The sequence below is a fragment of the Heloderma suspectum genome, chromosome 7, assembly GCF_057233095.1.
Source record: "Heloderma suspectum isolate Gila_16-S chromosome 7, 16-S_ref, whole genome shotgun sequence".
Classification (NCBI taxonomy): domain Eukaryota; kingdom Metazoa; phylum Chordata; class Lepidosauria; order Squamata; family Helodermatidae; genus Heloderma; species Heloderma suspectum.
Window position 1 is genome coordinate 71,425,784 of NC_139464.1, and position 26,902 is coordinate 71,452,685.

The following is a 26,902-nucleotide window of genomic DNA, read 5'->3' on the forward strand; positions in this document are numbered from 1 at the left end:
AAAGTGGGATCAGGCGTTAAACAGGGATGCGTCATTGCTCCAACCTTATTCGCTATCTTCATCGCTATGATTCTACACGTTGTTGAAGGGGAACTTCCCACTGGTGTAGAAATCATATATCGAACAGATGGAAAACTTTTTAATCTCAGTAGGGTAAAAGCAAAAACTAAGGTAATTACATCCTCTGTCATAGAACTTCAATATGCTGATGATAATGTAATCTGCGCACATTCAGAGGAAAATCTCCAAACTATCCTAAACATCTTTGCAGAAGCATATGAAAAGCTCGGCCTCTCGCTTGATATCAAAAAAAACCAAAGTGCTTTACCAGTAAGCACAAACCAATCCCTCTGTAGCGCCATCAATCCAGCTTAACGGTGTGATGCTGGAAAACGTCAATCACTTTTCTTATCTTGGCAGCCATCTCTCCACAAAAGCCGACATTGACGCTGAAATTCAGCATCGCCTGAGCTCTGCGACTGTAGCATTCTCCTAAATGAAGCGCAGAGTGTTCGAGGATCGGGACATTTGCAGGGAGACCAAAATGCTTGTTTACAAAGCCATTGTACTACCAGCCTTACTGTACACCTGTGAAACATGGGCCATCTATAAACGCCACTCCCAACTTCTTGAAAAATTCCACCAACGCTGCCTCCGAAAAATTCTGCAAATTTCTTGGGAAGACAGACAGACTAATGTGAGCGTACTGGAAGAAGCAAAGACCACCAGCATTGAAACAATGATTCTCCAACATCAACTTTGCTGGATCGGCCATGTTGTTCGAATGCCTGATTATCGTCTTCCAAAGCAGTTACTCTATTCCCAACTTATGAATGGAAAACGGAATATTGGTGGACAGCAAAAGAGATTTAAAAATGTTCTTAAAGCTAATCTAAAAAAAATGTAACATAAGCATTGAGAACTGGGAAGCTCTAACTCATCAGCGTTCCAACTGGAGGTCAGCCTATATTAAAGGCGCTATGGACTTTGAAGAAGCATGAGCACAGAGCGAAAGGGAGAAACGAGCTCAGCGGAAGGCACGTCAAGCAAACCCTCACTGTGACCGCCTTCCACCTGGAAACCTATGTCTTCGCTGTGGGAGGCTGTGTAGATCCAGAATCGGCCTTTACGGCCACCTGCAGACCCACTGCTAGAGATTAATGTGTTGATTGACCTATCTTCTATGAATCTGTCTAATCCTTTTAAAGAGTTATCTATACAGACTCTATCTTTGGAAGACAATCTTACTCGGTCACGAGTGATCGCCATGATGATGATGGGAATGGTACATATGGGGTAAATAACTCTTTAGGGCTTTTTAATTGACACTTTGATTATCCAGGGTCAGTACTCATGCCTGAGAAATGACATTCAGCAGGATTCAAGCAATGGAACCACTCACATTAGCCATCTGATTCCCTTTCGCATTAGTTCTTGGTAAAGCAGTAACGCACGGGCAACTCTACAGGCATAACATACAACCCCTGTCACTGCCTGAAAGACAAGTAAAAGGCATCAGTACCATACGTTACAGTTTGCTACAAGCAAATAGATAGCAATAAAGGTCTTTGTAACAGAAGATGAACATTTTAGATTACGACAACAACATGAAAACGTAATTTGTCGAAGCAGGTGGGAATAACGGCCAACACATCAAGGCAAAATTAAAGAACTGCGTTTTCTAAACTTTAGATAAGAGTTTTACAATGTGGGCTCCCACCATCTGTGAGGCAAAAAGGAGCAGACACACACTGGAGATGTTAATCCCAGCTATATAATGCAACAACACAGGAGGCAAGGAACTCAAATCCTAGCTGGTGACCACAGTACATTGACGCTTAACTCATGGTTTGTTGTTGGGTTATTTCTCTGGCTTGTCAGGAGAGAGACAAGGCAGATTTCCTGGTTTGCACCTAACACTAACCCAAACATGGACGGAAGGTCTGTGGTTTGTTTAACCACAGCATGCATGAGCACACTGCTAAGTCTACTGTGACGTGTGAACCGGGTAAATACCACACATGCATTTCACTTCTAGACAATAGCTCCATTACACAGTTATAATTAAATACTCACTTTAGCCATACTTGCATCAGTATCCAAATCATAGCGTTGATGGACCTTAGGAAGCAGAACTGGAACAGATTTTTAAAAAACATAAACAAAGTTATCCACATTCAGAATATAATGACAAATTAAAACAAAGTATAATATAAGAAACCAATGCTTTCCTCTCAAGAAGCCAAAAATAAAGACAAAAGGTCAATGTGCACTTGATAAGATGTCAGGAAACATACACAGAAAAGGTATCACGGGCATCACTTTCAAGTATGTACATTAAATGAAAAGAGTTTTATAGATTGAGAGGCAATTTCATGGGATCTTTTTGTGAACTGGCTAGAAGGGTCAAGTAAGAAGGAATTTATTATAAGCAGAATTTGCTTTTCCAGCCAATATTATTTAAGCTGATGTATACTTTTTCAGTGTTAGGAATGCTTAGGATTCCTATGCCATAACACTGAATACCCTTTTTTCATGATCCATTTCTTTGCTAGAAGATTTTTAGCTGCACCCACCAAGGAAAACATTACTGCCCTTAGAATGGAATAATTTTTATTTTACTTTCATAATAAGTAACAAAACTTGTAGTGCTATTGAAATAACTGTTCTCTGTTTAAAACTAAATCACCTCAAAGAAGAAAGAAATACAATTCTGAAGGGATTTCTAATGCACAAAACCTGCAACGCAATCCTTCATGAGCTACTCAGAAGTTCTATAGAGTTCAATGGGACTTACTCTCAGGTAAGCATGTACAGCATACCAGTGTAATCCTATACATGTCTACTCAGAAACCTGTTCCACTGAGGCCAATGGAGGTTACTCTTGTGAAAGTGGGAATGGGATTGCAATTTAAATCACACATCCAGGTTCTACCTTAAATGAGAATATTAGGTGCATTCTATCAGGCAATACTGTTGCAGGTACCTTTCTGAAACAAATGGATATTTCACAACAGTGCATGGCAAATTGCACCAACACCTTTCAGAAGTAAACGTGGACTGAAACAATTGTTAAGCAGAAATAAGAAGGCAAGCTAATCAATAGCTATTTATAAAATAACATTCTGTCTAAAACTCTCCTTCCCCATCAAGTTTTAGTTATGAATAGAATACTATTTTTAAAATAAACCTTTTGAGTCAAGTATGCACTCGAAAAAGAGTTTAACGTTTCAAAATGTGCACAACTAAAATGCTGTGAATGGTATCCCCCCGCCCGCTCCCCATTACATCTATTTAAAAGCACTATTTGTTTCAATAGGACATGCATAAACCATAATTGCACCTAGGGTTACAGCAAATTTCCCTAGGGGAAACCACTTATTTGGTGGTCAGATGAGATGGGGGATAACATCTGAAAAAACACCACCAAGTTTCGAAGGTTGATCGTTACATGAGAATGTAACAAAAAATTAATATCATTTAAAATAATAATAATAATTACTCTATCACTAATAATTACTAGTAATAGTACTACTACTAACTTGAAGAAGTTAGCATTGTACTATAACGTTTGAAGAAAATATAAACTAAATGCCATTTTAAAATATATTTATAACACTTAAGATTTAAGTGGGAAAACAGAAGTGACTCCACCATACTTTCTTCATAGAGCAATCCCACGATGTTTACAGCCTCCCTGCTTACTACAATTATGGGACACTCTTCAGTGGTTCTGGGGAAAGCTTGTGCCAATCTGCTAGGCTCTAGTACTAAACGCCGGCCTTCATATATCAGTTCTTGGTTGTGTGACGGTATTTTTGTCTGTTTGTAGACCAGTTCATGAAATACAGCAGCACTGTTGGAACAAAACACTACACATTTAGGAAATGACTCATAATGCAGTTAACTATCAAGTGATCACAGGAAAAAAAAAGACAGAATTACTGAGGAAAGCTATTCTTCATGACCTCCCTCATGAAGGGAGGCTGTACAGAGGGAGATGAGAGGGAGAGCAGAGCCATTCCTCCAGCCCTGCCAAAACATATATACTGATTATATGTATGCTGGTTTGGGAGCTTTTTTGGCTAAGGAGCGAGATAAAAATGCTTAAATAAATAAATATTCTGTTCATAGGCACCCTGATCCTATCAGAGATCATAGTTCTAGTGGTCAGGTGATTAAGATGTGAAACTACAGGAACACTTACTTATTATGGTTGTGAATATAAATTTTGTGTGCTGTCATTTGTTGCAAAGAGAAGACATGAATAATTATTCGGTGGAGTATATCACTTGTCTCCCCAAAAAACTGATCAAATCCCCAGCATTTCTCTTGATCTGCTTCAAGAATATTTGCAAGGACAGGTGTGAGTAGTACCTGCAGGCCCCTAAAAGATACATGGAAAACAAATATATATTAAATTTAAGTATGACATTGTTTCTTTTCCCTCAGCCCAAATTTGAAGATACCAATTTTTATGTGTAACAGCACTGTCAACAGCATAAAGATATTGGAGCTGCCTTCCAGTTAGAAAAAAAGTGAAGGATCCAACTCATCAAAGGTTACACATATCTACATATTGAGGCTGCCTTCTCCTAGTAGCAGGACAGCTGTTGGCAGTGACACAGAGATGAATTCTAAAGACATTGCTACTTTTTGCAACAGGATTAGTTTAGGAAGTGCTCTTGAGTAAGTACTGCTACAAAGTACTCTCCACAGCAGTTTACATGATTGCTGGACTTTCCCACAGTAGTTTAGAAACTCCAGGAGAATTATATATTGCAGAACATGTGCTGACATCCCAAAGAAGGCAAAAGGAAAGAAAATCCTGTAGTGGGTTTGAATGTGAACACACCATATAATTAATTCTAGGGTTGCAAACTTAAGGGAATTTACCTGAGAGTAAATTCTACTTACATCCATAGGACTAGTCTTCAAATAATAGTAACTTGTGGTAGCCACAAATGGTAACTCTATGTGGATACCATGGTTTGCTTTCCTGGTTAAGTATTACATCTGAACACCTAAACCATGGTTTAAGATTGAATGGAAGCCAGGATGTGCAACTATGGGTTGTGTTGATTAAGTACTGTACTATGCTGTACCATACAATCCAGAGTTGGTAGTTTCCCAGTTCTCCAACCTCTCTGCTTGTCTCCCAACAGATACTCTCCAAGGGCAGATCTGAGCTCTACAAGCTGAACCACGGTTTCATTGTTAGAGAACTTACCCAGGATCAAGGCAATAAACCATGGTTCATGTGAACCATATATAGATCAGGTTTAAATATGCTTCAAATTCAGCTATACCCTGTTACTGATATATTACTGTCAACTGAAGCATAATTGCCAGGTTCTCACGTAAATGTAAGCCAGAATTCTGGAGAATCCTGGCTCGTTAATCACAAGCAGCATGCTACTGCATGCTGCCCAATCGCTCCCATATAGCTCCTCCTGCCAGCAAGAGCAGACAAAGTAACCAGAAACTAGTAAGGAAGCAAAAGCCTAGCACTGCATCTGAACCAAGACTTCTGGTTTATTGCTCCACTAACAAGCCAGAATCTGAAGCCAGGGTTTGTAGATGGTTTCCAATTCCTGGCTTGTTTGGGAGCAATAAGACAGGAGTCTTGGTTCAGACACAACACTAAGCTTTTGTCTCCTATTTTGTTTCTGGTTACTTTAACCACTGATTCTGGTGGGAGAAGCCAAGTGGGAACAGTAAGGTGCAAATGCGCACAAGCACTCTGCTCATGAACAATAAACCAGGAATCTCCAGAATTCTAGCTTATCGTTATGTGTGAACATGACTGAGATGTAAAAACCCACATTAAAAAACCCTGGGTTCTCAAGGAGAAATTCTTCACGTTGACATTCTAGCAGCTACAATCCAGATGGACTGGGTTATATAAACCAGCATAGTCCTCTTTTCTACTCAGTAGTTACCTACACAGATTAGAAATAATATTCAAATTCTGGTAGTACCACTCTTCATAGAAACAACCTTTATATTTCTGGATAAATTAATATTAAAAGTATGACTGGGCAAAAGAAACATTAAGCACAAAGCAAATCACCAATACAAAACACAAATGGAGCTAAAAATGATTGATCCCTGTAAACCTCCAACTAAGGAGAGCAGTAACATTCACTCAGAACCAAGTTATTTGAACAAATCAACACTTCAACAGAGCTTACTTAGAAAGACTGCAGGAAACAGGCATATCACGACTCCATTCAATGGGGCCATTTTCTGCTTTTTGTACTCCAGATATCGCACCAGAAGGCTTTCCAGTTATAATTTTATACCTTTGAGATAAAAACAAGTAAGTGCACAATCATCTGAAAACACAAGACTCAGTGAAACCTCCACTAGCTGCCTTGAGTGCCATTTTTGGGTAGAAAGTCAGTATACAAATATAATAAATAAAGATTTGTAATGTTAATATGAATTCCCTGAGACAGTTGACCAGAATGTTGCTCAGGGAAAAAGCAACGTTTTGTTAATAAGCAGCTTTCCAGTAGGCTCACTAGTCTTAAATTACATAACAGTGTGTTCTCAGGAATATGAAATGTCTTTCTGATGTTGTATAAAGAGCCTAATTCCAGCGAAATCAATATTTAAATACACATTACAGTATGCCTTCAAAACCACAGAATATTCAGCTATCTTAGAATCAATTACCAATAGTTAATTTAAAAGATACTATGGCTACTGGGTCCAGAATTATAGGGTTCCACCCTTAAAGATGGCCTAAACGTAGTTTTAAATAAATAATACATTATAGTATCTGGGTAAATAAACAGCATGAGATCAAAACTGTGAATGAAGAAAGCTTATTTCTTGAAAAATATACAATTCATTTTCAGCAGATTTCACCAAAATGTGAAATACGTACATATATTAAAATAAGTTCTATACAGAATATTGAACCAGAAGGCTCTCTTTCCAGTTATAATTTGATACCTTTATACCTTGACTTAGTGGCAAAACTGCTTTCGTTTGAAATATGATACATCAGTAATAATGCTTATATTGGGGTGGATCCAGAGTGCTCCTTCTGTTCACAGAACGGACTTGTGATCCAGCGGAGGTGCCCGGTGGATTAGAGGATTGCGATTTTCATTGATTCCTCCTCCAGCTCCCCATGTCACTTCCCACACTGCTCCAGAGGAACCCCCACCCCACACACAACCCTCTGGAGCAGCTTTCCGGTGGGCACAGAGGGCTGCAGAAGGAAAGAGAAATGGGTGAAAATTAACTCCCCATCCCCACCCATGCTAGTGCCTGGTGAGTAGATTTCTGCTCATGGGAACTCCAGATCCAACTCAGTGATCTACTCTGTTCAACTTGTTAAAGCAAACCATTTTATAAACACTGTTACTGTTGTATCATATCCTGTCTCAAATTAAAGGACATGTTTGCTGGCATGAAGATGGTGCTTGTGTTCAGGACTTTCAGTTATTATGCTTGCCACATGAAATGTTGCCACATACAACACATTTTGGCTGTTTCCATCCAGAATCTGTGATTTATGGGTTGGATCCAGAAGTGACGTTCTACGACGGGGAAGTTTTTTCCCAAATTAGTGCTCGATCCTTTTGTGAGAAAAGAGAACTGAAATCCAGAAGCGTGCTTACGTTAGCATTGCTCAGTCTCTTGCACGACATCTCAACAAGTCCATGCTGCACAGTCTTCTGCAACCTGTTCTGCAACAATCTGAACAACAGTGTCACCACCAGAATTTATTCCACTCACATATTTCTGGATCCAACCCATTCAAAGTGCCTCATCATTGCAAAGAAGTTCTATACTCTTTGGAAGCCATGTATTTCCTACACAGTGACTGGGTTTGCGCAATTGTTGCAGCTTGTCATGGCTTATTTAAACTACAACTGCAGTGCCCGCAGGTGCCATCCTGAATATTCAACTCGCAGCTTGTCATGTTGTCTGAACTCGGAGACCATGGGTAATGTGAGAATTAAACAACCCTTGCCAAACCCATGGCCTGTTTTACGGTTATGAGGGTTGTTTAACCCTCACATAACCCATGGTCCCTGGGTTTCGATGACATGACAAGCCATGGCTTGCATATTCAAAATGGCCGCCCACCTGCACTATAAGCCATGGTAGGCTGTTTGATTGTGCAAACCGACCCATTGTCAAGATTTTAATATTTCAGGCACCACAGTTTTCATTGCTTTGGTAAATATACCAAATCAAATCTGCCCTAAGCACAGCTAGAAACCTTCAGTTCTTCATGTTTGTAAAAACAATGTTTTCCAGTCTTTAATAATGTAACAAACATTATTACAGCTGGTAAAGAATGAGTAAATGGCAGTACATGTAACAAGATATTAGGTATTCAAGAGTGTACTTGAATCACCCCCCCGCCCAATTTAGGTTCTTTGTATTGTTTCCTCAACTCTTAATTCAGCTATTTTTATTTGCTAGTACAATTTAAGGATAGACTATTTCCTCTAAAATGACATACATCACTTCCTTGTTTCTGCGAGGCCCTTCGAAAGGTCGAAAGGGTAAACTTCCAGTTGCAGCATGGTAAAATGTCACCCCTATGCTCCACAAATCAACTGTTGCACCATACTTCTTTTGATGTTCTTTCCTCAATACTGCTCGTTCGTACATATCAGGGTGCTAGAGGGTAGGAAAAAGGAAAGTAGTAAGAATGAATTGCTTTATGAACAAATGGCGTAAAGTGTCATATGCCCTAACTTTCTGTACATTACTTTCAATAAAGGGTGAAGTTACCTTAGAATGCATTGATGAAGTTATATAGGCTTGAAGAATTAATATTTTCTTCCACAAGAATGCTTTAGCGACAGAACACACTTTAAATAAGCCAACCAAACAAGCATGAAATGGACTTCTTTGCCTCAAGCAGGAATTGTTGGCTTTACATGTCACAAACCATTGCTGAGGTGGCTTGTAGTGGAGGACAAACCTAATACCATCTGCTCATTGGAACAAGTCAAACAATGCACTTGCTACTAGAGGCAGTTACTGTGGAATGAAGGGGGGAAAACACACAACACAAAACATGGCCACATATACCTACCTGAACCTTGACTTCCTCTTCAGACACCCTTCTCCAGATGTCCCTGCCATTTTAAGTGAGGTGGCTGACTACTATCAAAAGGGTCTTTTCAATTGTGGTCCCCCAGCTGTGAAATGCCTTCCCAGAGAGGCTCACCTGGAGCATTCTTCATGGTCATTTTGACACCAGGTGAAGACATTTTTATTCTTTTAAAACTGTGATCTTAAAACTGTGAATTTTAATACACAGTTTTTACCTCTTGTGATTTCTTTTACACTGATGCTGTATAATTTGGTTTTATGTTTTCTGTTGCCAACAAAACATTTTATACTGTCCTTTGTTGACGTTGGTTATGCTTATTTTATTACTGTATTGTAATATTTTAATATGGAGCAGTCCAGAGAACACTGTTATTGGGCCGCTCATATAAATATCGCTAAATAGCGTAAATAAAAAAATAAAGAGGTTTGCAGTCACTGTACTGACCTAGCTTACCATATGCAATATATAATCTCAAGATGTTGCTGGGCAAAGAATTAACAACTGGGGCTCTCCTAAGAGCCATGTAAGCTGTTGCCAAGATAATTTCTCCAAGTATCAAAAAGTCCCACAAATAAGGAAAAGAAGAAATAAGATTAATGGGTTTACCAAGTATTCTTCTGTACCATAAAGGGAGACAAACTGTTCATCATCATCCAATTCTCTAGCAGCCCCGAAATCTGTCAATTTATAAACAGACTGGCCATCTTCACCTATAACACGCATTATATTGCCTGGTTTGATGTCACGATGGACTATTCCATTCTCTCGAAGATGGTTCATCCCAGCGACTTAAGACATAATAGACAAAATGAAGATAAATACATGAATATTTAAAATTTACATACATTTGAGAAGAGACACACTGTTACAATTACAGAGAAACAGGACCATTTTCAATTACTTAATTTTTTTTTTTCAATCAGTGAGTGCCAAGAAGGAACAAACAACTGATTTTGGCCAAAGTCAGAACAGGAGTTTGCTATGCTGTTCCCCTTAGTGGACATATCTGAATTTCCTGCCATGTCAAGGGAAAGATGCAGATAAGCATGATTTCCTCTATGCATTGCTCTGATTATGTGGTAAAGCAGCCTTCTCCAACCTGATGGCCTTCAGATGTTTTGGACTACAACTCCCAACATTCCTTACCATTGACTATGCTGGCTGAGGCTGATGGGAGTTGCAGTCCAAAGCATCTGGAGAGGACCAGGTTGGGGAAAACTATGGTACAGTATGGCAAGCCAGTGTATGCCAACGAAACTTAATTTTTTTAAAAGCAGAAAACAAATTTCTTTAGAAAAAACTCATATATTAAGATGTAGCACTGCTTACAAAGCCCCAGGATGTTCATAATGTAATTATTGGCAACAGCTATATCAAGAATGTGATATATAGAAGGGAATTCACATGTACAAGTACTCAGAAAGCACTACTGGCAAGGGAACAACAGTATTTACAGTGCAATCCTATGCATGTCTACTCAGAAGTAAGTCCCACTGAGTTCAGTGGTACTTATTCTCATGCAAGATCAGTATCACATACTGCCACTGTGTTCTCACTGGTTTTGTTGTGCCTGCAGGACCCACCACTTCACAACAAGAACAAGTGCTTCCGATAGCAGTCCCGGAAACGTTTGTTTCTGGATCGGTGCAGATCAGCAGAGCTCCCTTCTGCAAGCTCCACTGAGCTGCTCTGATGTGGAACATGCGTTTTGCTCATTTCTGACTGCTGCAGGATCCGCTAGCTTCCCGTTGCACTAGTGATGGGCTCTGCTAGCATGCGGGCAGCACTGGACGCTGCCTTCAGCATGTATAAGATTGCAGCTTATACTGGACTTCTGGACCTATCACCATATAGCAAGTCTCAGTTACAGACAAATCTATATGCTTCTGGTTTCAACAGTGGAAGAAAAAGCAGTTCACCTAGGTGAAGCCAAGAATAAAACGCAAACCTACATGATTTTATTCTGGACATAACAGTCTGAGCAGTAAGCTGCCTCTGTATATCTCAGTATGTACAGCCTGCTCATTTTCCTAAATTAATCTATTAACAGAAGTTATATTTGAACAGAGACATTTACTGTGGGATGTGACCCTCGCCACATGTCGTACAGTAAACTACTACCTACACGAATTTTAAAAAAATATTCAGTAATTTATAGTCAGCCACGTGTTTGCCTGCTTACTGCACTAAATCCTGCTGGGACAGGTGACAGTGTGGAGCTCAAGGGAGTGAGGAGGGTGGTCTGTTTCTGGGTACCAGTGAGTTCTCCCAATGTTAGAGGGACAAGACTGGCAGGAGCAGGAGAAAAAAGTCCAGGTTCACACAACTTTGTGAAGAACAGCATGAGACCAAGCAGGGTGTGGGCTCTCAATGGCCATAATGGCAGGGGAGGTTGGCCGGGGAGGGGAGAGAAGAGTAAGAAGCCATTCCTCTACTTCACTCCACCTTAAAAAGAAGAAGTAGAGCCAGTGTAGTGTAGTGGTGAGAGTGACGGACTGGGAGCCGGGAGATCCGGGTTCTAGTCCCCACTTGGCCATGGAAGCTCACTGGGTGACTTTGGGCCAGTCACAGACTCTCAGCCCAGCCTACCTCACAGGGTTGTTGTTGTGAGGATACAACGGTGAGGAGGAGGAGAATGTAAGCCGCCTTGAGTTCCTTGCGAGAGAAAGGCGGGGTATAAATGCAATAAATAAATAAATAAGTATTTATTTGTTTGGGTAGTCTACACCTCACACTTTCTATCTCAAGAGGGACACTCAACGCAGCTTACATCCTTGATCAAAACCTACACTAAGAAACCTACCAGACAGAAACGCTGATTAAAAATGGAATAAAAATGGGGAACAGACACAACAGGAAAAAAGCCAACAAAGTTTTACAAAAGCCAAAAAAACAACAGCAGGCTGGAAGGTTAAATGCCTGCCAGAATAGAAAGGCCTTCACAACACAGTGAAAAACCATGAAGAAGGACCCACCAACTGGACCCTCCAAGGCAGCGAATTCCAAATCTGAGTGTGACCACTGACCAGGCTCTCCCCTTGTCCCAGTCAGATGTATCACTGTTGCTGGGACATGTAGCAGAGCCTCCCTCACACAACGTAAGGCATGGTCATGTTCATATGGGCAGAGGCAGTGTTTAAGGTACCCTGGGGCTAGGACAGTTAGGGCTTTAAATGCACCTTGTATTGGACCCAGAATCAGATCAGCAGCCAACAAAGTTGTTGCAACAATGGATTCACAGGATCCTGAAAACTGGCTTCGGTCAACTTTCTAGTTGCCATATTTTGAACCAGCTGAAGTTACTGAATACTCTTCAAAGTCAGGTCTATGTAGAGCATGCAGCAGTATTCCAATCATGATGTAACTGAGGTACAGTCAGGACCAGAAATATTGGAGCAAGGATAACTGTTTTGGCAGTTGGCCTCTGCACACCACGACACTGAAGTTGAAAGGAAACACACCCAGATGGGAGCGAAGTCAGGACTTTCAGCTGTAATTCAAGGGGTTTGACAAAAGTGGGGCACTAACCATTCAGGAAGGACAGCCAGTGGCATACCCCCCCCCCCATCGTTGGTGGCTCATAAGTAATGGAACAAACCAACATCACTTCAAACTTAAGGATCGCCTTTAATACCTGGATGAAAATCCTTTGCAGTCAATGACTGCTTGAAGTCTGGAACCCACAGACATGACCAAATGCTGAGTTTCCTCCCTCAAGATGCTTTGCCAGGCCTTTACTGCAGCTGCCTTCAGCTGCTGCTTGTTTGTGGGTCTTTCTGCCCAGTCTTGTCTTCAGGAAGTGAAAAGCATGCTCTATTGGGTTGAGATCAGGTGAAGAACATCCCACTGCTTTGCCTGGAGAAATGCTTGGGTAGCTTTTGCTGTATGTTTTGGGTCATTATCCATCTGCAAAATGAAGTAGCGTCCTATCAGTTTGGCGGCATTCGGCTGAATCTGAGCAGAAAGTATAGCCCTCTACACTTCAGAATTCATCCTGCTGCTTTGATCAGCAGTCAGGTCATCAATAAACACCAGTGACCCGGTTCCATTGGCAGCCATACATGTCCATGCCATAACACTGCCTCCACCATGTTTGACAGATGATGTGGTATGCTTTGGGTCATGAGCTGTTCCTTTCCTTCTCCATACTTTTCTCTTCCCATCATTCTGGTACAAGTTAATCTTGGTTTCATCAGTCCAAAGAATCTTATTCCAGAACTGGGCAGGCTTTTTTAGGTGTTTGCTGGCAAAGGCTAATCTGGCCTGTTTGTTCTTGAGCGTTACCAGTGGTTTGCGCCTTGTTGTGAAGCCTCTGTATTTACATTCATAAAGCCATCTCTTGACTATAGATGTTGACAATGACATGCCTACCTCCTCAAGAGCGTTCTTGACCTGGCTAGATGTTGTGAAAGGGTTCCTCTTCACCATGAGCAGAATTCTGCAGTCATCCACTTCAGTTGTCTTCCGTGGTCTTCCAGGCCTTTTGCTGTTGCTGTGCTTGCCAGTTAATTCCTTCTTTTTCAGGATGTTCCAAACTGTTGTATTGGCCACTCCCACTGTTTTTGCTATCTCTCTGATGGGTTTATTTTGTTTCCTCAGCCTAATGATGGCCTCCTTCACTCACGTGGACACCTCTTTGGACCTCATGCTGGGAGTTCCAGTGAACAGCTACCAAATGCAAATGTAACACTCAGAACCACCTCCAGGCCTTTTATCTGCTTGATTGGTCATGGGGTACCCAGGAAACAGGCCACACCTGGCCATGCAGCTGCTTGTCAGCCATTCATTCCATTACTTATGAGCCACCAACAATGGGGGTGTGCGTATGCCACTGGCTGTCCTTCCTGAAGGGTTAGTGCCCCACTGTTGTCAAACCCCTTGAATTACAGCTGAAAGTCCTGACTTTGCTCCCATCTGGGTGTGTTTCCTTTCAAATTCAATGTGGTGGTGTACAGACACCAACTGCCAAAACAGTTATCCTTGTTCCAATATTTCTGGCCCTGACTGTATGTATCACCACGACTGGGTCTGCTTTCTCTAAGCAACTAGCACACTAGCTTCAGCTAGGCAAAAATGCTCCTAGCTGCTGCAGGAATGTATATTTGTTGCTTACTTGTTCCATTGGATAAACACAGGGAAGCAATATGCTTTTGCTGTTAGGAGTAAGCTACTGCTGCATGGCTTGGTATAGGTGAATGTATTGCAGACAGAGTTAAATGAAACCATGCGAAGTCATGACTCTATGATACAAACAAATTCTCATTAGGTTATGCATTTGAATACAGTACCATAACAAACTAAGCTGAACACTGGCCAGTAGTTCCCAACTTTGGGTCCCCAGATGTTGAACTCCCATCACCCTTGGTCATCAGGCATGCTGGCTGGGGATGATGAGAGTTGTAGTTCAGCATCATCTAGGGACCCAAGGTTGGGAATTACTGTACTAGACATTAAAATACATAAGAAATAACTTCCACATACCGACATCTTTCAACACAATTAAGAATTCTGCTTCTGGCAACCCGTAGGCATTAGATGGCTCTTCTAAAACTGTATATAAACTGCCACATGGACAAAATTCCATAACAAGGACTTTGTGTCTAGAGGCTGTCTAGAAAAGAAAAATAAAAAATTTGCAAGCTATATGAGACAAGTCACAATGCCAGAAATATAGAGGAGTTGATTTCTTCATTGACAAAAGGATTTGTAGACCACTGTTAGTCAAACAGAAAGATTCAAAGGATTTGCATTTAAATCCCTTTCCAGTGGATTTCAAAGTTCAAATAAAATTATCTTGAGCTACAAGAAAATACAACAGAAGATTCCTAGCCACTTTGAGGATATCACCCTTCAAATCGAACAGATAGGAAAGGGAAAACCGCTATGAAGCAGAATATACTTGTTTTTTTCCTCTCTCAATTCCCTTAGGGAACAAGTAACATTATGCACGCTACTTGGAAGTTTTGCTGAAATCGATGGCAGTTTCTTCCAAACAGATTATGCTTAGGATTGGTGAGCCGATTTGAGGACAAAAACTTCAAAGAAATATTCATTTGTGCCTGTTTCATTATTTGAACTGATAGTAACTTTTCATCTGGCAGTCATAAAGAACAGTCTCTTAAAAAAAGAGAGGTTATGACTAAAAAAAAATCAGCTAATCAACATTTCATAATTGTATACATCATAATGCAATTCAACCATTCTATGTCATGTTTATACATTTACACTGGACATATCAGAAGAAGTCACACATTGGGCTGGCTCGGATGTAATGCTAAACCATAGTTTAGCATTACAAGAATAAGCCTAGCCTCCCCTCATACTTCCACACACCTCTCTTCCTCTTGGGTGTGACTGCAGGGAGTTCAGAAACTTTCAGTTTTATTTTAGTTTACCTACAACTTGTGGTGTTGACTGAACCAAAACAAACTGTAGTTAATCTTAACTATGGTTAATGGAAACAATGCAACTTCAATACATAGTGTTATGAAGTTGGCTTGTTTTCACTAACCAAAGCTAAGAATGTCCACATTTTAGGATTCAAACGATACACTACGGATGCAATCCTGTGCATGTTTATAGAGAAAAAAAGTCTTACAGCTCCCAGCATGTCCCAGCCAACTAATGCTAGCTGGGACATGCTGGGAATTGCAGGACTTTTCCTGTCTAAGCATGCATAGGATTGCACCCTAAACTGCGCTTGATCAAAAACCTAAGTGGAAGCATCTGATTTCCTCCTCACAGCCATGTCAGAGGAGGAAAGGGCAGAGGACAGTGGATGAGCATGGGGTGAAACTAGGCTTGTCCTCATAACACTAAACCATGGTTACATCCAAGCATAGCTGTGAACTTCCCCACATAATTAAAGAAAAAGCATACTGATCCTTGGTACACAAAATGCAAAACATAAAATAATCCTCATTAAGCTACAGGAACAAGAGATAATATTTACCTCTTCTTCAATGGCAAATAATTTGACGATGTTCTTGTGATTCAGTTTCTTTAACACTTCAAACTCTCTCATCTGAACATCCACAGGACGAAGGAAGCTGAAGTTATTAAATACTTTAACAGCATATAGGTCTCCAGTTTTCTGTAAAACAAGTATTGACAACATTTTAAACAATAGAAGCATTTTACACAACCAGTTTTGGAACAATAATGCTTCTTCCTATATGTTATTAATTTTATATTACAAAATTATAAAAACAAATAAAGCTGCAACATTATACACCTGGGAGTACGTCACATTGAATACAGTGGGACTTACTTCTGAGTAAACATGTACAGCTGAGGTGGGGGAACTATATTCCCTATGGGGGAACTATATTCCCTATGGGGGCTGGATTTTCCTCCTGCCCAGGACCTGGATTGGGCCCATGGACCACAGATTCCCCATCCCTGATGTATAGGATTGTGCTGTAAAAATAATAACAAGGGGGACTTTGTTTTTTAATAGCTGATAATGAAGGATCATAGACCTCTTAAAAATATACACATATGATCTTCTTATCATTACTCCATATATAATTTGGAGGGCAGGGGGAAAATAGGGAATTATGTTTTCTAAAGGTTTCAATGTGAATAACCAAGATAATTAATAATGGTAAATATGGGGTCTGGGGTGGGAGAGAAGTAACATAATTTGTTATTTTTGATAACATTGGATTTGCAGAGCTATTGCAGTAAGATAAATCTTATTTTTATCTTTCATAAGCCAAGTATTTGTATTTAGCAAAAACTCTAATTAAGACTAAGTCACGTCTGGTCTATATCCGACAGTTTGCACCACACATGGTATATTCATTTCTTAAAATGCAAGGGGTAAAACCCCGCATGCTAGATAATTTTACAAGAAGTACAGAGAGCACCTAGTTTGAGATCATGCAAAAGCATTTTCAGCTGACAGCTAAGATTTCTGTTGCTATACAAACCTTGTGCCGTCCACGGAAAACATTTGCAGTAGCTCCTTGTCCAAGGATGTCTGATAGAAGCCAGAGATAGTTTGATGTGCTCTGCATGATTGCTCCCTGTTAGGCAATTCTTGTTTGCGCTGAAAAAGGAAATAGATTTTCTTGGATTAAGCTGGCAAAATGCATATGACAGAATGCAAACTTTTCTCTTCTTATTTGGGACCCAAAGGAAGTACCCCGGTAAGCTCAACTAGATTGATTTCTGAAACACTTTTTCATTTATTTATTAGAAATCAGAGACAAGGAATAACAGTAGCTCGAATTTATAATTGGAGATGGGAGTTCAATATGTTTTATTTAAAACTGAAGAGATGTGAAAAGCTTATACTTTATACATATCAGATTGTGAAGACATAAGAAAACATCTAATTAAGCAGCAAGACCCCTGAAACTATGTGCAAATCCTTTCTCCTCCACAAGCATGAATAATAGCCCTACTTTTCCTCTTCCTTTCCCATCTTTTTTTTTCCTTGTGTCTCATATATTTTTAGATTGTAAGTCCCTGGACAGGGGCTGTCTCATCTTATGGCTTGAATTTAAGCTGCTCCAGGAGCCTTTTTGAATGAAGAGAGAGAGGGATGGATGGATGAATAAACAAACAAACATATCCTCCTAAAATTAACACATGGAGGCAGGATCCCCCCCAACTTCTACTCATTCATCATAACTTCTGAAGAAAGCCTATAGTTTACAGCTATGTTCCCAGAAGTAATGTAGAATCAAGGAACATGTAGAATCAAGGATGGGCACAGCAGGCATGATCCCAACTATCCCTCAATGTATTCATTCTACACTGATGTGTTGTCTGAATAGGGCAAGAGTAGTGCTCAGAAGAGGTAGCTTTGCACAAGTCCATTTCACTCCTTTGCACATGCAGAAGCTCTGATGCCCACACTTAGGGCTCTCATGTGTGTTAGGACTTCACCACTTGCTTCTGTTGGAGGGACAACTCAATGTACATAATAGGATGTACATGTTGACTTTGCAGTAGATGAAAAACCCCATAAGTCAGGATCTCTGTATGAGCACTGGCATGCTTGTAGAGTGCCCATCTGTAACACCTCTACTATGCAATATAAATGTCAAGAGTATGGGTAACCCCCCCCCCCCCGAATCTATGGTCTTGAATTTTTTCCAGAGGTGACATTCTAGAGAAACATAGCTTGCTACTGAGTGCTGGCGCTTCTCCTTTAATCACAAAAGAAATCTCTACAAGATTAAGCAGTTCTACTAGAAAAAGTCTTGCACAAGATTAATACAAGAATGGACAAGAATCCCCCCCCCACCCCCGATGAAAAGTCATGTTGTAGATGCAGTAAACTACACAGATACAGGGCAGACAAAAACAATAATCTAGCAGCTCGGACAATACTTTTTCACCACTTTGTATGTGCTAATTGATATAGGTACAGTGGAGGTTGGGTTACTGCTCTTAGAGCACTTATGGAACCGTCTCCTAGTGCAAAACGTCCTTTTGAGTGGCTGTGGCAGTGATGGGCAACATTTCGTCTGAAGGCCTTCTCAACCAAGGCACTTCTATCCAGGCCATTAAATTTGGTAAGAAATCCCAGTTTTGTTTCTTTTTACAAAAACAACAAGTATTTCATCCTTATTACGGTCTCAAAAAGTAGTTTTCAAATTAGATGGTGGAAATGACTCCAGTTGGAATCCTATGCATACTTGAGTGTAACCACACCTAGCCCTGCGTAGGCCTTATTTCCAAATATGAATGTATAGGACCCAACTGCAAAGGATGGAAAAGATGGAGACAAGTCACACAAAGTCAAATGCGTTCTTCATTGGGTTTTAGTAGACATAGCAACATTTTTATTTTTTACATTTCTTTTCCAAAGATGAGTCAAGTTTCTCCATATTTAAGGGCACAGTTTGCAAAAAGACTATGCAAATTCACAAGCGATTGTTGGACTTGAATTTCCTGTGAGACCTACAATCCAGGTCAAAGTTGTCCATCTGCTTCACAATATCAAATTGTAGAGTAACATTCAAAGCAAGGCTACATTCACATCAACTCCTTTTTGATACTCTCTCGCTGCTTCTCATTTTCTCAGATATATTTACAACTAGTCTTCTCTGCCAGCACTCGCACTTTTCTCTTTAGCCCTCTTATCCTGCTTTCTGCTTATTTCAGCCCATATATACCAAGAACAGTGCACCTATTATTGTTTGGAAGTTACCAAGAAGAAGGCTGAGATGCTTATCGACCAGCGTTCCCCAACCTGGCGCTTTCCAGATGTGTTAGACTGCAACTCCCATTGGCCATGATGGCTAGGAATGATGGGAGTTGCAGTCCAACGCAACTGGAGGATATAAAGTAGGGGAAGGATGTTACAGACCCTCCAAGAGGAAGGGCTCTAGCCTGTCATTTGAAATGACTGACTGGTGCACTAAGCACCCTCGCCTCCTTGCTACACTCAGGTCAGACAGATTTCTCCCTACCACCCAATTCTAAAAATATATATTTGCTGGCTGGGGAATGCTGGGAGTTGTAGGCCTTTTCTCTGTCAAGACTGCACCCTAAATTATTCATTCCCTAGTCAGCATGCCCTTGTACAACGGAGGGCAAATCTCCTATCTATAGGGCTTGTTCATAGGATACTCTGGTTACTGTAAGGACAGGCTGACTCTGGAAAGCAGCAGTCAGTGTATGCAAACTTACTTCCCTATGTCTTGGGAAAATAATGATTTGAAATGCATGCCAGACATCCAATATCTAAAACCTAAAAATTTAAAGGCAAAACTAATGATGTCCAGAGGAGGCGTTACAATGCAAGTGCTGAAATCCAGTCATGACCTCACCCCTGTTTGAATCATCCTTATTTTCAGCCCTTTCAGAGAAACATTTGAGGCTTGTCCAAGGCTATCAAAAACAGGAAAGGGAATAAGAGAATTCCTGCATTTCTTACTCTCCCTGGGTTAAGAGGCACATGGTGGAATTAGCAGCAGTTTTTGCTTGCTGCACCAAGCTATTCTGTCAGTGATGCCCTATAGCCAACCTATGTCTGAATATCTTGAGTGCCGCTACAGTTAAATTCAGTGCTAAACTCAGTTGGGGTGGGGGACAATAAAAATAGAAACTAAAGAAAAGCTGAGAATACAGATGGGGTGCATAGACTTGTGGGGTAAGGAAAGAGGCTATAGCTCTTTTTTATTTGTAAAAGCGTTCCAATAAAATTATAGTTTGGAAGGTGGGGGAGTGGGGAGAAAAGAAGATGAAGCAGAGAAACAGGTGCCGAGAGACCTGTGAGGTAGGAAAAGAAGAGATAGTTAAGATATAGTGGGATGTTATCAGGGAAGGGAAACAGAAAGAGAGGAACAGCAGATGAGTGCAAGAAGAGAATGTCCTGGAGTTAGGAAAACAAAGATGAGGGTGCAGGCATAGTGGTAAAGCCAGAGAAGAGATGGGAAAGGTGAAGAGAAGTTTAACAGAAACCTGTAGCGGTGAAGCGACAGAAGAGAACATACACTATGCTTTGCAAAAAGCAAAGAGGACTTAACAGAGAATTTGTTAAAAGGAAAACACTGCATTAAACAGATAACAAAAATGTTTTCTCACATTTAATATAGCAATATAGCCATCTTAAATTGGTAAAAATAAGAATGTGGTTCTGAGAGTGATTTGTGTAGGGCAGCCCCAGTCTAAAAGCAAGGTGCTCACTAAGAAATTAAGGTCCCTTTAAAACAGCGAAATGGGTAAGCTGCCTGGATTCCCTTGAAGACACTTTGCTTGGCGACTTCAAAGCACAAGGGAGGGAACGTTCTTATTTAGCATTTATTCGTGTGTCATTGTCATCTCTAAATTCTGCCTCCACAGCATTTCCCAGCACTTCAGCATGCTTAGTGCTGTAAAGACATTTTCAATATCCCAAGATTTTATAACCCAGAGAGAATAACTCCCATGCCCATAGCTTGATACAATCTAATTCCAGCTACCCTTTGTTTGGGTATTTTTAAAGCATTTATAAATCCTTACGCGGGCAAGGAGCAGGGCCTCCAGTGGTGTGGCTCTGAAAATAGTCCTGACATTACGACTGCCTCCACCACTGAGGGAGCAGAGCCTCTCAGGCAAGTGAGGATGGCTGTCAGCCACATGGGGACAAGGAGAGGATTAAATGCAGCGGGCGCCAGCACTACGTGGCGCTCTTACTTCCCCTCTTTTTAAGAGAGGGCTTTAAATCACCAGGAGGCTGTAGGAGCAAAGGGGTTTTCGTTAATTTTCTTGTACCTTGTAAATGCCTCCATGACATGAGCCTGGGTGCTTTGAAGATTCAAATAAGCTTTTTTCTTTTAATGGAGGAGATGCGGGTAACATAGCCTGCCCAGTCCCTGATGTGGGGAGGGCTGAGGAGGAGCAACAGAAAGCGTCACCTTGGCTGATACCTCCCTGTCTCTGTGAATGTGTGGCCACAGACTTTACAGCCCTAAAGCTTTACATACAGCTCTGACTGCTGGAGGTGGGTGAGCCTCAACATTGCATTCTTCCTTCTTCAATAAAAAAGCCTGCAGGTTTGTAAAAGAAAAAAGGAGTTCCTCAAGTATACATACTGAACAAGTAAAAAAAGAGTTCTCTTATATAGCTGCTATTTCAGATTGCTTAGAAGTGTGTGGTTTGTTAAGATGCACTTCCTTTTTCAACAGCTAAAAAGGCCGAAGTGCAAATTCCCACAAGCAGAAATGTAAAGACTGAACTACTCACCACTATACCACTGCTAATTTGAAAAGTCCTTTACAATCCATATAGTGCAATCCTATGCAAGCTTACTCAAAAACAAGTCCCACTGACTTCAATAAGACTTACTCCCAAGTAAGAGCCAGTGTGGCTTAGTGGTTAGTGCTGCAAAATGCAGCACCCATGGATACCACAGTGCCCACAGGCACTTCCCTGGATGCCTGAAAGTTCCCCTTGCTCTACTTTTTTTTTTTTTTAACTGGGAGCAGCCAGGTATACTTCAAGGCAGAACTTTCTTTTTATTTTCTTGTCTTCGGAAATGAAAACTACGGGCAGCTGGAAGCTGGCACATCACTTTGCACGTTAGTACTTGGATGGAAACCGCCTGGGAATCAGGCTTCCTGCACTGAGCAGGGGGTTGGACTCGATGGTCTTGTAGGCCCCTTCCAACCCCATGAGTCTGTGTCTATGCCTGCCCAACTGACTCACCAAAAATGCTAAAAGAAAACAAAAAGTGACTCCCAGCTCCACCATCTGGTAAGCTTGGGGAAAGCAGCAGTGGTGGTATACCTCCTCCTCTTCCAGCAGGAAACAAACGGAGTGGGTGGGAAAGTCAGTGGGGAATGTCGGTGTGTGTGTGTGGGGAGCTGGGGAGGGCAGCGGGGAGCAAATGGGGGTTGTTTTAGCTCTGTTCTCTCTGTCTCTCTCTCTCTCTCACACATACACACACACACACACACACACAGAGTGGGGGCACTCGCAACATTTTGTGTCTAGCCATACAGTCCATGGCAGCCATCTTGTGACCATACTCATAACACTTTTTAAAAATTCCAAATACGCCCATGGGACTAAAAGGCTGGAGACCTGAGACTAGTGTGTTAGACTAGAACTGGGGAGACCCAGGTTCAAATTCCCCCTCAGCCATGGAACTTATAATTATTGGCCAAAGTCACCAAATACCTCTCAGACTAACCTATTTCACAGGGTTGTTGTGAGGATAAACAGGGGAAGGGGGAGGGACAGGACAAAGAACATATCTGCTGCCTTGAGGTCCTTACAGCCAAGAGAGGATATAAGAAAGCTAGAGTGGTGCAGTGGCTAGAGTGTTGAAGTGGCCTCAGGTGTTCTGGGTTCTAGTCTCCACTTGGTCATGAAGCTTACTTGGATGACGGAGTTGGTCACTCACTCTCAGCCTGACCTACCACACAGAGTTATGAGGGTAAAATGGGAAGGAGGAGGACCATGTAAGCCACCTTGGTTTCCTTGCAAGAGGAAAAAAGACAGGATAGAAATTTAATAATAAACACTGTAAATAAAATACATAAAATAAATGTGCACAGGATTGCAGTCCTAGTCTTCTCCCACTTTTTCTATAACCACTTTATGACACAAGTCATTATAGAATTATTTTATAGAGCAGAGTCTTAAGGTAGTGACTAGCCCAAGACTACCAAATGAGCCTATCGTCAGCACAATCCTCTGCATATTTACTTAGAACTCCCAGAGTTCAAGTGGGGGCTGGTTTACAAATAAGGTCGCACAAGATTTCTTTCCATGACTGATCTGGAACTTGAGCCCAAGTCTCCCAAATCCAAGACCCAACCCTAGCAACACATAAATTCATGGTAAATACACTATGACACATAGAAGAAAAATAAAACTACGGATTTCCAGAGGGGTAGCCCAGGTTAGGGGTGGGTGGGAGAGGCTGAATCACAAAGTTACTCAGAGTAAGACTCTATGGCAGGCTTCCCCAACCTGGTGCTCCCCAGATGTTGAAGACTTCAATCGCCATCAGTACCAGCCAGCATAGTGAATGGGAAGGAATGCTGGCAGTTGTGGTACAAATCATCTGGAAGTCCCAGGAGAAGGCTGATCTATGGGAACAGACAGCCATGGAACTATATAAGGCTCGTAAATAAGCCCACAAAAGTTACTATCCTGCCAAAACAAAAAACAATTACTAGCCACCTAGAAGGTGGAAGGACAGAGACCTGCCCCTCTTCCTGAAGTGCTTGAGGTTTCTATGCTGCCAGCCCCACTGACATAAGGGCCTACATAAAAAATCACTCAGTGCCTCACAGGTGAGCCTACAAATTATCTCTATTGGCAAACTATTAGGTTTGCACTCAAGCAACATGCACTCTGTTTTGGGGCTTGATCTGGGATGGCTGCTTAGAAACCCTCTAATAAGTGCAAGACCATAAGCGGCCAGAGTTAAATCAGTCAGTCCTAAAGGAAATCAACCCTGACTGCTCATTGGAAGGACAGATACTGAAACTGAAGCTCAAATATTTTGGCCGCCTAATGCGAAGAGAAAAATCACTGGAAAAGACACTGATGCTGGGAAGGATTGAGGGCAAAAGGAGAAGAGGACGGCAGAGGATGAGATGCTAGATAGCATCACTGATGCAATGAATATGGACTTGAGCACACTCTGGGAGAGAGTGGAGGGCAGGAAGGCCTGGCGTGCTAAGGTCCATGGGGTCACGAAGAGTCGGACACGACTGAACGACTGAACAACAACGAGCACCGACTTGGAACTGGAGGAAGGCACAGGGCGACAGTTATCTGTATGTAAAGAAATCACAGCACAGAGCTCCAAATAACCAGAAAGGAGAAAAACAGTGGGGTTGGCAGCAAGCTGTGAATAGGCAGGAAGTGCTGGATAGGTTGACTAGAGAAGGCTTCCCCAATCTGGTGTCGTCTAGACGTGACAGACTGCAACTCCCATCATTCCCGACCAGCATGGATGATGGGACCTGCAGTCACACCGCACTAGAGGCACACTATAGCCCCCTGGACCTTTTAGGCTGCAATCCTACACTCACCTAGGGAGTAAGCTCCACTGATCCCAATGGGGCTTGCTTGCTTACTTCTGAGTAGACAGCTACGGGATCGCACCGTCAGATTCGCAGCTTGCTAAGGAAGTACCGGCCCTGTATTCCCAGACAACTACAGAAGACGCCAGAGCCCCGCTCCTCTGTGCATCGGTTAGTCTTAATTTTTTTGGGGGGGGGGAACCTCGCTTCCTCCCCCCCGCCTCCAGGCGGGTGACATCGGTGCTTCGGAGCAGGGCAGTGCCGGGAATTCCCCCCACGTCGGGCCTAGAAGCCTGACCAAGTCGCCTCCCCTCCTCCTCCAAAAGAGATTCGTCATGCGCTGGCTTGCCATCGACAGCAAACCCCGCCACACGTTTCCCGTCGGCTGCTCCGCCCCACCCCGGACCTCTCCGCCGGCGGCGCCTCGCCTGACCTGATCCGCGCCCTCCGGCGACGAGCGCGGGGAGGACCCTTCCCCGCGGCCGAAGCCCCGCTCCGCGCTCCCTCGCCGCGGCCCGCCGAGCGCTCTCCTCCGCTCGTCGCTCGTCACCCGGCGCCCCGTCTGCTTCCGGCTTCCTGGCGCGCGAAGGAGGCGGGGCAGCTCCGCGCACAGGCGAGGCGGGTCGGCCCTGGGCCGCAGCCTCCTCCTCGCCGGCCTCCCGACGCCGCCAGGCGCGGCTCAGCAAATCCCGGGCATTTTTACTCCGAAGCAAGCCGCACGGGATCCAGTGCTCACGCCCGGCGGAGCACGCAAAGGACTGCTGCCTTCCCGGAATAGAAACAGCCTCAGGAAACCGAGGGAGGGAGGCAGGCGCGCGGCTGACAGCTTTTGCGAACCTGCGCTTAACAGCTTCGTAATAATCCCGTGCCCATCTACTCAGAACAGAAGTAACTTCCACCGGATTCAATGGGGCTTACTCGCCTGTAAGTGGATATGTTAGGATGACAAGCCGAGACGCTGAGCGATGAAACTCTCTCGGTGACATCAAGCCAGTCTCTCAGCCTAGCCGACCTCATAAGCTTGTTGCGAGGGCCTTCCAACCTGAGCTCCATGGAGAAAGGGCGGGGTAAAAGTCAGACACAGAGAGGGCGAGGCTTCTTATCAAAGCAGTACTGGGCACATATAAACCGAATGGCGTGGAAAAATGGAAGGCAATGGTCAGGGTAGAACTGGGGTGGGCAGCCCCTGGCCCTCCAGATGTGTTGGGAGTAAAGCTTCCATTATCCCTTCCCATTAGCCATACGGGCTAGGGCTGATGGGAGTTGGAGTTCAACATCTGGAAGACCACACAGTCAACCTCCAGCCCTGGGACATAAGGTCATCAAGAGCAGGTCAGCCTAATAGCTGTTATGGGCAAGCATCGCAAACACTCGATACAAACTTTGTTGTTCAGTCATTCAGTCGTGTCCGACTCTTCGTGACCCCATGGACCATAGCACGCCAGGCCTTCCTGTCCTGCGCTCTCTCCCGGAGCGTGCTCAAGTCCATATTCATTGCATCGGTGATGCTATCTAGCCATCGCATCCTCTGCCGTCCCCTTCTCCTTTTGCCTTCCGTCTTTCCCAGCATCAGGGTCTTTTTCAGACAGTTTTCTCTTCGCATTAGGTGGCCAAAATATTGGAGCTTCAGCTTCAGTATCTGTCCTTCCAATGAGCACTCAGGGTTGATTTCCTTTAGGATGGACTGATTTGACCTCCTTGCAGTCCAGGGGACTCGTAAGAGTCTTCTCCAGCACCACAGTTCGAAAGCATCAATTCTTCGGCGCTCAGCCTTTTTTATAGTCCAGCTCTCACAGCCATAAGTGAGGGTAAACCATAGCTTTGATTAGACGGACCTTTGTCAGCAAGGTGATGTCTCTGCTTCTTACTATGCTGTCTAGGTTTGCCATAGCTTTCTTCCCAAGGAGCAAGCGCCTTTTAATTTCATGGCTACCGTCTGCGGTGATCTTGGAGCCCAAGAAAATAAAATCTGTCACTGCTTCCATTTCTTCCCCTTCTATATGCCAGGAAGTGATGGGGCCAGATGCCATGATCTTAGTTTTTTTTAATGTTGAGTTTCAAACCAGCTTTTGCACTCTCCTCTTTCACCCTCAACAAGAGGCTCTTTAGATCCTCTTCGCTTTCTGCCATTAGGGTGGTATCGTCTGCGTATCTGAGGTTGTTGATAATTCTCCCGGCAATCGTAATTCCGACCTGTGATTCATCCAACCCGGTGTTTCTCATGATGTACTCTGCATATAAATTAAATAAGCAGGGCGACAATATGCAGCCTTGTCGTACTCCTTTCCCGATTTTGAACCACTCGGTTGTTCCATGTCTGGTT

General features: G+C 42.6%; 1 protein-coding gene across 4 annotated transcripts in view; it reads right to left on the reverse strand.

The window, feature by feature from the left end:
• Positions 1–25,630, reverse strand: part of TBK1 (TANK binding kinase 1) — a 40,319-nt gene extending 14,689 nt beyond the window's left edge. For 2 of the 4 annotated variants that reach the window (XR_014784409.1, XM_084810594.1), the window contains exons 1-11: positions 25,013–25,143; positions 17,029–17,147; positions 16,047–16,187; positions 14,576–14,705; positions 9,701–9,882; positions 8,492–8,652; positions 6,195–6,305; positions 4,208–4,387; positions 3,660–3,856; positions 2,077–2,135; positions 1,403–1,494 (exon numbers count right to left, since the gene is read on the reverse strand). Coding sequence is in view for 3 of the 4 variants with exons in the window: in XM_084810594.1 (XP_084666720.1) it covers positions 1,403–1,494; positions 2,077–2,135; positions 3,660–3,856; positions 4,208–4,387; positions 6,195–6,305; positions 8,492–8,652; positions 9,701–9,882; positions 14,576–14,705; positions 16,047–16,187; positions 17,029–17,115 (1,340 nt within the window). In the remaining variant the exon portion in view is untranslated. Of the gene's footprint in view, positions 1–1,402; positions 1,495–2,076; positions 2,136–3,659; positions 3,857–4,207; positions 4,388–6,194; positions 6,306–8,491; positions 8,653–9,700; positions 9,883–14,207; positions 14,297–14,575; positions 14,706–16,046; positions 16,188–17,028; positions 17,148–25,012; positions 25,144–25,501 lie in introns of those variants that run through there. The other 2 variants (XM_084810595.1, XM_084810596.1) reach the window with 2 other exon arrangements.
• Positions 25,631–26,902: the final 1,272 nt, after the last annotated feature.